Source organism: Trichinella spiralis (genome assembly GCF_000181795.1).
Source record: "Trichinella spiralis strain ISS 195 chromosome Unknown Scfld6, whole genome shotgun sequence".
Taxonomy (NCBI): domain Eukaryota; kingdom Metazoa; phylum Nematoda; class Enoplea; order Trichinellida; family Trichinellidae; genus Trichinella; species Trichinella spiralis.
Genome location: NW_003526945.1, coordinates 5,824,355 through 5,835,618, shown reverse-complemented (window position 1 = coordinate 5,835,618; position 11,264 = coordinate 5,824,355). Strand labels below are relative to the sequence as shown.

General features: G+C 30.2%; 4 protein-coding genes across 4 annotated transcripts; 1 reads left to right on the top strand and 3 right to left on the bottom strand.

Annotated features, from left to right (window-relative positions):
- Positions 1 to 101: 101 nt before the first annotated feature.
- Tsp_09686a (conserved hypothetical protein) lies at positions 102 to 161 on the bottom strand (the record flags this gene model as incomplete). Its single annotated transcript, XM_003374313.1, has 1 exon — positions 102 to 161. A coding segment is annotated over exon 1 (60 nt), but the record flags the coding sequence as incomplete, so codon positions are not given.
- A 368-nt stretch (positions 162 to 529) lies between these two features.
- On the bottom strand, positions 530 to 1,622 carry Tsp_09687 (conserved hypothetical protein). The gene is made up of 7 exons (XM_003374312.1): positions 1,602 to 1,622; positions 1,424 to 1,538; positions 1,224 to 1,353; positions 1,002 to 1,140; positions 675 to 809; positions 581 to 595; positions 530 to 547 (listed from the first exon to the last, which is right to left on the bottom strand). Exons 1-7 carry the CDS (start codon positions 1,620 to 1,622, stop codon positions 530 to 532), a joined length of 573 nt encoding a protein of 190 aa, XP_003374360.1.
- Positions 1,623 to 2,510: 888 nt separating this feature from the next.
- Positions 2,511 to 3,971, top strand: Tsp_09688 (conserved hypothetical protein). Its single transcript, XM_003374311.1, has 2 exons — positions 2,511 to 2,553; positions 3,802 to 3,971. The coding sequence occupies exons 1-2, from the start codon at positions 2,511 to 2,513 to the stop codon at positions 3,969 to 3,971; spliced, it is 213 nt and encodes a 70-aa protein (XP_003374359.1).
- Positions 3,972 to 6,015: 2,044 nt separating this feature from the next.
- Tsp_09689 (hypothetical protein) lies at positions 6,016 to 7,368 on the bottom strand. Its single transcript, XM_003374310.1, has 5 exons — positions 7,334 to 7,368; positions 7,153 to 7,267; positions 6,786 to 7,088; positions 6,498 to 6,690; positions 6,016 to 6,224 (listed from the first exon to the last, which is right to left on the bottom strand). Exons 1-5 carry the CDS (start codon positions 7,366 to 7,368, stop codon positions 6,016 to 6,018), a joined length of 855 nt encoding a protein of 284 aa, XP_003374358.1.
- Positions 7,369 to 11,264: the final 3,896 nt, after the last annotated feature.

Below are 11,264 nucleotides of genomic sequence, written 5' to 3'. Positions count from 1 at the left end.
ATTTTGTAATTACGTGTATATATATATTACAGAGCATTCATCAGTCAATGATGTATTATGACATTGTCAGTGAGATGTTTTTCTGTGTGATGCGGGTTAACCATTGGAGTAGTGTCAATGTTAGAAGAAATGGGGGAGTTAGGAGTAGAGGGAGCAGGCATATGAAATAGTGCATTCACGGAATTGTATAAAATACAATATTTGATCAGTGGTTTTGAAAATTTTAATAATAATTTATAAATAATAATAAAAAACAATTCGGCATGTTGAGACAAATTAAAAGCAAAAAAAAATGACTTCAAGTGGGCAAATTCAATTTAATATTGTTACAATTCAGTTAGAATATACTTTTTGATTGTTCACCGGTGCTTGATTTTCTAAAGTATATTCATTACGTGGAATTTATAAAATTGAAGCAGGTTCACCAGTTGATAACTGTCATTTTGAGGAGACATGGAAGGGTTCAGAATTGGAAGGAGCAGGCATCTGAAATTGTGCATTCACGCAATTGTATAAAATGCATATTATTCTAATGGTTTTGAATATACTAATAATAATTTAAAGTTATATTAAAAAAAACAAGTCGGCATGTTTTCTAAAATTATCTGGACATTTAAAATGAATACAAGTGTGCGAATAGAATTTAATATTTTTCTAATTCATGTAAAATATACTTGTTGATTGTTCACCAGTGCTTGCTGTGCTAAGCTAACGTCAGTGCGTTGATTTCCAGTTTGATGCGGATTCACCAGTGGATAATTGTCATTCTTAGGAAAAACGGAGCTGCTTGGATTCGAGGCAGCAGGCATCTGAAATTGTGCATTCACAGAATTGTATAAAATACATATTTTTCTAATGGTTTTGAAAATATTGACAATAATTGAAATGTTTTTTTCAATTTGAATAATGTAAAAATGATACTGAAAAGTATAGGGAAATTGATAATTTTACAATTAATAAATCACTTTCATTAGCTGAAATATTTGTACAAATTGAATGACCCTTTCGTATAAGGTATTTGTCTTTGGTGTCTTGAAACAGAATGACGAAATACTCACAGTGCTACTAGGACTTTTGCCCTTCTGCAACAAGCTGTATAAAATGGAAGCGGTAGCATTTTTCTCAACATTCGAAATTGCTCTAGAATAGGAATGAAAGCAATAGTAATAATAAAAATAATATTATTTCGTGGAAATTAATTTGTATAAAAACGGATGCTTTACTCTGAACTGCTGATCTGTGGCGAATCAGGGATTTCAGGAGAGCGCGGTGTCGTTTTAAAAAAATGAGAAAGTGGAATTTGTGGCTGTGACGAACATGTAGAAGACGTGGATGGTAATTCAGTGGATTTGCCTGAAATTATTCACCGACAACGTTGAAAAAATGAAATTTTAAAATGTAAAATAATAATAAATGAATAAACGTTTTCTAGCAGTGCGGGGTTTTCGGACAGAGTCTTTGTTCGCTCGCGATGAAGAAGAACTCGTTGATGCATTAGTGCACAGTCGGTCTTTATCGGTTTTTTTCCGTAGATCAAGCTTAAAATTAGTCAAGATCAGTTGAATCAATTGGTCGCACAATTTAACCGATGCAATTCATACTGGTTGAGGCTCGTTCGACATCTGGAACACCGTACTCGGTGAAGCCCCGTCGCGTAGTTGTTTTACAACCTCCCCATATATTTTTGATTTCGTATCTAATTCAAATAAGCAAAAATTGTACAATTACTTTTTTCGTTTAAAATGTGAAAAGTTGAATGTCATTTATTTAAATGTGTCTTGTCTGTAGATTTCAGTTCTGCTTGTTCAAGCAAATTCTTACATAAGTCATCTCCCCCTGCCGTTGCCGCCGCCGCTGCTATTGCGGCCGCTGCTGCTGCTATGGCTGCCGGTGGTGGTGGTGGCGGCTTTGTACTCGGTTTCTCAGTACCGGAAGTAGGAAGAGAAGATTTATCCTGTTCAGATTGGGAATTCTTTCTTTTTCCCATTGTTAACTAAAATTGAACAAAAAAATGAGAAAATATTAACAAAATTATACAGTCTGAAAGCATCGAATTCACATGTTCACCACTGTCACTTTCATCTCTTAATTCAACACGCAACAAACAAACAAACAAACAAATTAAACGGCAATAATTTTGTCACAATTAGCAACAAGATAGAAATGCTACTAGTAGACAGAAATGCCGAAATGTGCAATTTTAATTTTGTGTTTATTTTGCGAAGCGATTTTTATTGATTTTAACGACGGCGAAAATTTTTGTACGTAAAAATGCAAAAATTCGACCAATTGGAACGAAATTATTCTTATTTGAACTTTATACTTTAAAAAAATTCTTATTTTAATTAGAGAAGAAAAAAAAAGAAATACCCAATGATGAATTTGAGAGTTTCAATTTTTTTCGAAGGGGGGGGGGGAAGAATTTTAAAATTTGAAAATTATATAAATTTTAAATAATTATGACGAAAGGGAAGAGAAAAGTTTTTCATACTCATTTCAACTTCGCATGTATGTGTAGAAATCAGCTTCGAATTATGTATGTATGGTTGTATGGTAAGTATAAATTTTGATGTGAGCGAAAAGAGATTTCTCTGCAACAGTAGGCGCAATTTGAAGCGACGAATGAAAAGCAGAAGTGGAATAATAATAGGAAGAAGAAGAAGAAGAAGAAGAGAAAATGTCAGAAACGACCGACCAGAAGAGAAGACGAGGAAGAATGAAGAAAGCCAGCGCTTAGCTTGAATTTATATACGGAGAGAGATCGCACGTAGGCGCACGAACCAGTTGACCAATAGGAAAGCGCGGCTAGTCGTCGAAGCTTTCTGACTGCTCAGCTAAACGCGACAACAAATTTCTATCAACATTTCTGCAACGTTCAAAATATAATTCAAAGTCGATTCGAAAAATACTACAAATACAAAATTTCAAATAGAATAATACTAATACTAATAATCATATTATACATATATGTTGAATAATTTTCATCCCAAGTCGACTGATGTCACATTGAAACAGTAAAAATGCAGTAGCAAATCCAACATGTTGCATCTTTTACAAAAATTACAGTATAGATAAGATTAGAAAAAAAAACAAAACAGAAAAAAAATTCGCTTTCATAAAATTCGATAAGCTACGGTATTTTGAAAATGGGTTTACAATTTTTTGTTTACGAAAAAAAAATTTGCATAAAGAAAGGGTGGTTTCTTTTTTCGTCATCGTCTGTAGAAAAAAAAAGAAGAACGAAAACAGTTTGGATGACGGAAAAAATTTGCCAAATATACGCACAGAGCATCGAAAAGAATTGTGTTGCGTTTGAAATTTATTTCGCTTGTTTGCAAAATTGGACGGGGATTTTTTTCTTCTTCTTCTTCTTCTTTTCGTTTTTGTCTCCGACATTGTGGAGAAAAAGGTAAACATTTTCGATGCCGCCGAGTGGAAAATAGGAGAAATTTCGTTTGTCGGTCGTCGAATTTTTCCGACAAACGACAACAACGACAAAATTATCAGTGGAAACAATTGAAAATTTGAATTAATTTAAAAAATATTATTTTTTTTGAAAAAACAAACATTTTAAAATTTTGTCATTGTTCAATTTACGATAACAAGACAAGCATATCGTGTTGGAATGTGTACGATTAAAAATTTGAATGTAAATGAAGATAGATAAGAAATAAAGAGAGAGAGCAAAAGCGAATTATTATTATTATTATTATTTGTTGTTGTTGTTGTTGTTATTGTTCGAATAATATATTACTTTCTTATTGAAAAGTGTAAAATTTATTACTTTTTCAAATTTTTCAGTTCATCATCGTGAACGTCGCAGGAAAAATTTTCCAACACTAGCTGGTTGCCATGGGTTACGGACCGTCGTGCATTTATCTGCTTTTGGCAAAACCGGATTGAACCGTCTGCCTTTTCAACCAGGAAATGAACTTGCGATAAATGATGACGCAAACAAAATTTTCGGATGACTGAATTTGCGTTAGCAATTTTACAGCTAGCTCGCTTCTTCTTCTTCTTCTTCTTGTGTTTCTTGTTTCCGTTTCTCGGAAATTTTCCACCTTATTTTTCTTCATTGGCGAAAATAAAAATTCAAACAACAACAAACTGACTAAAATATTACAATAATTTCGGTGAAATTAAAATGAAAAAAAAATTTTTTTCAATAAATACAACACAAATAAATAAATAAATAAATAAATTACTGTAACAATTTGTAGAATGTGCTTGAAGTTGGCAAGGAGGAGGAAGTTTTCTTTTTCTTTTTCTTTTTCTCCCTTTTCGAAATTTTCCAACTCCACTCGTCGAATATGGACATTCTTCCATTTGCTGGAATGCCAGTTGAACAGAAACACCAACTCGACAAATCAAATAAATCTACTACTCCGTAGGTTGGTTTGAAAATTTGCATAGTGGCGAGAATTCGGATCAATAAAAATTTGAATAAATTCTGCCCGTCCTTTCCCTTTCTTGTTTTTCTCTTCTCTCGACCCGACCAGAGAAAAGAAAAGAGAAAAAAAAGTGGCGCTGCGATCGGCAGCACCTTGCGATTCCATTCCACCCTTGAAACAACAAACAAATATGACAGAATTTGAAATATTGAAAATATTAATATTGAAATAAAAAAGAACAAATTTTTTTTTTCAACTTGCCCGATTTTCAGGAATGTCGTAATTTGATCTGTTCTTTTTGACGTCGGTTTTATCCAACGGACGTTGAGATTTATTCTTTCGACGAGAAATAAAAAAAAAGAAAAAGTTTGACGGGTCATAATTTTTGGTATATTTGTTCGTTTGGCTGGTTAGAATTGTTGAAAATTTTCAAAGCATGTCAAGAATAGGCGAAAAAGAAAAAGAAAGACAGCGCGACTGTTCGACGTTTCGATGCAGTTTTATTAGCGGAAATGCATTTTTCAAATTTTGCAAAAATTTTCAAAATTACAAATTTCTGACAGAAAATTAATTTTCCACAAATTTTCTCCCCTCCAATTTGTAAAACAATCAGAAATTCTTCTTCGCAACAATTCTTTCATTTCAAATTGCTAATTGAAATAATTTTATCGTATCAAAAATAAAACAAATAAAAATTCCATTTCTATTCAACCAATCATTTGTCATAATTTACAGTATATTTTGTAAAATTGAAATAGTTGTAGTGGAAAAATAGGTCAACGCTTCAATTCAATTCGATCAAAATGAATACAACATTTGACCAGAACAAAATTTAATAATTTTTTCCCTTTCGTACATTTTTTGAAAAAATTCTTTCTCAGTTTTTTTTTCTTTATTTTTATCTTTATCTTATCAATATCTTCTTCTTCCAATGATAAATGTTGCTATTTTTTTCTCATTATTTACATTTCAAGTGTACATTTGAAATTGTTTGTTGTACAGTACGATGAGTAATGCTGGTAGTAGCAATTGTATTGGAATCGATTAATATTCCATCGAATATTATCAGAAATTTGAACAAAAACAACAACAATGACGAAAGAAATATTCCACTGATAGTCAAATTATACATTCAATTGATGAATAATAAAGGAATTTGTTGTAAAAAATAAAGAAATAAAAACGGCACTGTGTACATTTATTTTGCATTCTTCTTATTCTGTAAATAAACTACAGATGTTGGTAAAACTGTTTCGAAATACGTTAAAATAAAACACCAACATCTGAACAAATATTTGACTATGATAAATTGAATTTATTTTATGCTAATATTGAAACGTACTACTATTAGTGCAGATTTTTTCTTTATTTATACACAATTTAACTTTTATGATTAAAAGATTTTATGAATTTTTCATTTTTATTATTGATATTTTTTACGTACAAAATTAAAAAAAAATTTTTTTTTCACATTTTGTTTAAAATTCAATTTTAATCATTGATGATTTAATGAAAAACACTCTAAATATAAATTATACCAAAACACTACACTTATTATTAGTAGAGTAAAAAAATTTTTCAATTTACACAACACTGTAAGGCATACAGTTAAAATTAGAAATGATCATTTTTCATAATGGGATAATGAAATTGGAATTATTTGTTCTTCCATACGATAAGTTGGTCGTGAATTATCCGTTTCAGATTCCGTTTCTTCGACAATTTTATCCAAATTTGTCAATCGCAATGAAAAACTATCATACGTAGAAGATATATTTCCATTATTTTCTGAATAGATGTTTTTTGTTCGAATTCCATAAAATGGATTAACGCCTGAAGAAGGTACACGCACTTCAGAATTTGTATCATTGAATTTGGTCAGATCTTCATGTTCATCGAAAACATTATCGCTCAAAGAATCCGTTGTATCAGCACCAGAAATGCTATCTCGCATGCTGCTTCCACTTGGACTACTAGCGCTGTCATTGATATTATTATTATTGATAGTTTTATTATTTTTGTTTATTTGATATAGACGATTATGCAAACTTTTGTCAGAAGTGTATTCAGTTGCGCTGAAGCTCACATTTTCCGAATCTTCTCTACCTGAAGATTTTGACAGTGAAGGTATATCATCATCCGTTGTTATTGAAGATACAGAAGATGGATATGCATCGGAATCAGCACAGTGTTGTTGTGATTTTTTCTTTTCATTGACGACACATTGTTCTGTTAATTCCGATATTCCACGTTTATTATCAGTTGGATTATTTTTGTCCACTACAGATGCATATGATGTCTAAAATAAAATTTCATAAAGCAATTCCATATATATATATTGAATGAAAGGTAAAAAAAATAAAAAGATGAGTGCTTACGACATTTGAAACTTACTCTATCAACGGAAATCAAGTCCAGTTCATCATTTCCACCCGTAGTTCCGTTGAAAGCTTTCATCGAATCGTACAGACTAAATACTATATCCGGTCTATCCGGTGAACAGTAGATTCGATTCAAATTCACCCGCCTCAAAGAACAACTCAAAGGAAATAAAGTTATCCTCCCGGGCGATCGATTGTACGGAACAGTTGGTGGTAACAGTGCTACAAAATTTGTCTGAGTTGTATTCGGTGTCAGAGGAGTTAAAATTTCAAATTCATCCAATTTGGCTAAAAAGTTAATTTTCTTCGGGCTTTTCTAAAAATTTAAATTAACCACTTTTTTTTCTCTCCATAATAATCGAACAAACGAGCAAATTTACCACAACAGATTCAGAAATTGCAGATATGTTCATATTTTTCAGAGGTTCTGACGTATTTGGATATCCTTGAGTTGGTTTTTGACGACGATTCCGTTTCATGCGATAAATGCAAAATCTGAAAATGTCCACAACGAACACGAATGAAAACAGTAAAATATGCAAATTTTCAATTTTCAAATACTTCAACTGAAGTGCCGCGAGAGTGACAATTGTCATGGCCAAAACGAATACACTCAAAGCTGCCAAAAGATTCTTGATTTCTGTCAAAACATCTGAAGAGATTTTTTTTTAAAAATAAAATAAGTTAAAATGCTACGTGATGAATAAATTTGCCATCCTGAACAATTTAATTGAAACTTTTCATAACTGAAACGAATTTTTCAACATGCCATTGTTGGACAATCAATGTGATAAATAAAATTGAATGTGAGAAGAACGACAATTTGTTACGCTTTTACTTTTGCTTGCACAAGGCCAAATAATATAATAATTTGTGAGAATAAATTTAAATAAAAAAAATCATTTCAATTCAGCTTTTGATTTCTACATTTCATTTCATGGCAATCAAATTTATTAAATTGAACAATGATGATAAATTGATGTTTGAAGAAAAAGCAATTTGGTCGAAAGAAAGTACGAAAATGTCTGGATTTATTAAAATTTATTTCATCAATAATTTATACCCACGACATTCTTCGGCAGTTTCTACAAATTTCTTATCCGTCCTACTGATTATAAATCAATATCAGCTTATTTACATCTTTGACAGTTATTTGCCTACCAAGACGTAAACTAGAAGAATGAATAGTTGAAAATTTCTTTATCAGAAAATCAGATCAAATCGATTTTTTCAACAAGCTTTCGTCTAATCCATCTCTTTTACATCAAAGAACTGATTTTAAAATGTGATAATGAAAAATGCCAGAAAATATGGTGAAATTCTTTTTGAAAAGTGAATTTAAATATTTTGTCACGTTCTGTTGTGTATACATGTAAATAAATAAATATCTGTATGACAACAAAATTACGTTGATAAAATTTAATATATCGATATTTAAAAATAATAAATCGTCAACAGCTTGTTATAATGATAGCTTTGATATTTTCGAAAACATTTTTATTTAAAAAATTTTAAATTCATTTCATTATAAATGTAAAACACAAAACATAACAACTATTTCAAATTTCCATCAAATTCAAAACAGCACTGATTTGGATATTCCATTAAAATTAATGCCTCTTTTTTTTCGTATGTCCATTTTTGAGTTTCACATAATGGAAAAAATAATACAATTAGGAAATTAAATTATTCTTCATTCAATTAGCGTCGCTTTGGGTGGAAATTAGTTTACCTATCACTGTTTTATCTCTTTGAATATTCCGTCTAACCATATGTTTGTGACAAATTTATAAATAATGACTTTTTCTTATTCTTCTTTTTAATGCATCAGCAAAAATAATCATTCATCATTTTATTTCAATAAAAAGAAGAAAAAAAATTGAATAATTTTCATTCAAAAATTGTAATTGATTCTGAAAAGTTCGTTTCGAACAAAAGTTTAAGCCTTCTTGAGCATCTATTCACTATGACAGTTCAAGTTTCAATTTTACAATACTTGAAAAGAATTTCTATATATTTTTATAATGAAATTTTTGTTCACATGAAATAAATTTAGAATGAAAATTTTATAATTGTAAAAATTTCCCAGCGTTCAGCAAGCAAGAAGAATTTTTACTGACTCACTTCAAAGCTGCTACCTTTCTCCATGTACTGTAGTATAATTATTAAATAAATATAAGCATATATACTGAAAAAAATTGCACAATGCATATTTTTTTTAATTTTTGATTTAGAAATAATATTTACAATATGGAAAGCAAACTTTACCACCTGGTAATGAAGTAGTATTTGAAGATTCACTTTGTGGAACATCAGTAGAATGGTTACTTCCATAAATGTTAGCCATTGAAAGCAAATTTATGAGTGGAAAATGGATGATTGAAAAAAATTTAAAAAATTTGCAGTGAAATACAACCGTATGATATGAAACAGTAGTATTGAAGATGATTTTTCAATGAAGTAAAGTTATCGACAATATCAGCATGTATTCTGAAGGCATCATCCAGACTAACTGAGCGCTTATCCGCATTTCACTCTTATGGTCACTGAGTTGTATTGATTTGTCCATATTTCAAATGGACAAATCCCTAACGAATCACCGCTAATCGGGCGGTCTGGCAGAAAGCTTTCAAACTAAAGTGCCAGTCTACAAGAGTGAGAATAATCATGCGAAATCAATTCCTAATTGACTACAATGGAAGAAGCCACGCAGTGCTACATTTTCCATGTTAGGTCAAAACTGGCCGAAATAGAAAACCAAATCAAATCAACACAGCTAGTCGATAGTAGGTATCTAATGATCACATTATGCTCAACATACTGCTTATACACACAAACAAACAAACAAACAAATAAACAATAATTTCATTTTTTTTTACTTTCACTTTCCTATACACATGCGTATTGCCTTCTTGTTCTGCTGTTCTACCATCCGATGAGGAAGTTTTAATCATGCAATTATTGATTTGAAATTTCTTTTTATAATAACTTTCTATTTCACTCATTAATTTATTCATATTTTTCAAATATATTCCATATTAAATAGATTGTTTTAAAAATAAAAAAAATTAAAATTACAACAATATCATCAGCAAATATTTAAATCAAATGAAAGCGTTCATAGCATAAAGCGGAATTAACGTTAATAAAAAGGCAATTTATCATTGCTGTTTGAATGATGAAAATTGCATATCTTCAGTTTTTTAAAAATGCATTTTTGTAAATTTTATTTTATTTTAAATTAATAGAATACAAATTTTTTTCTCATCAAACTACTTTCTAAAACTGACAAGGTGAAAAGATTTTCTTTTTGTGAAATCAAAGTTGAAAGGTATACATTTCTTAAATTCTATCATTCCTTATACAACTAGACGTTAAGAATCAGTTGGTGATAAAAAAAATAGTTTGTGCCATTATTTCATAGATTATTTTTTAAACCAACTAAATTTCAATAACTAACTGGCCAGTATGTGTCACCAATACTAGATTTTTCAAGTCTCAAATCGACCACGTCAGTTAATGTAAAGTGATTTATTGAAAAGATAAAATATACATGCATACACATTACCGGATATCGTTATTCCCCAGTGTTCATCAGCATTGAAATGACAAATTCTTTGGAATAATTTATATCTTCGTTTTTGCAATGTCTTGGTCTCATATTTAATTTATCAACTTCACTTCCGTTATTCACCTTCCTTTTCTGCGCACTTGTTGACATCAACTGTACAACAGATTTTCTAGAAAAAAAATTTTGTAGTCCTACTCCGAACTATTTACACAATAATTTTCTTAACCAATGGTGGAATGTATACATCTTATTTAACAATTGATCTTCAAATGATCTCTAAGAACTGGTTCATTTCATACCAATTTTGTCCGTTGAATTTTTCAAAAACAACCACATTGAGTTTGTAAATAATAAATAGTAAAATGATTAACATTGTGAAAATTTTTCAAATAATTTATAATCGTCTTAAATTTCTTCTTGTTCGATATAATGCGATTATTGGTTGTCAGTAACACTTTGTTAAATTAATATATTTTATTAAATAGTTTATGTAAAATCAAACTCAGTTTTTCAATGTATTTCAAAAAAAGATACATTAAATATGAATAACGGCAGTATTAAATCATCCAACGCCTCCGGGTCAACATAACAGTTAATATATAATATAGTTAGCATAAGCGACATCGAGAGAAGTAGTTGTTCAACGCGTTGAACAAAATTGCCGTGGCTATATACAGTTATTTTATATTGTTATTTTTGACTTGACAAATATTTATCTTCTGCTGATTAATATACTATTAAGTGAGAAAGATGATATAAAATGAAAACAAAACTCAAATTAATCGATAACATGATTTGTTTGCATAGTTATTTGTAATGTTGAACATGTTGAAGATGAAATTATTTACTTATGTAAAGTGATAACGGGCAGAACGTGGTGAATGTGCCAAATCTTTGAACCCTACATCTGCAGTGTGTTGT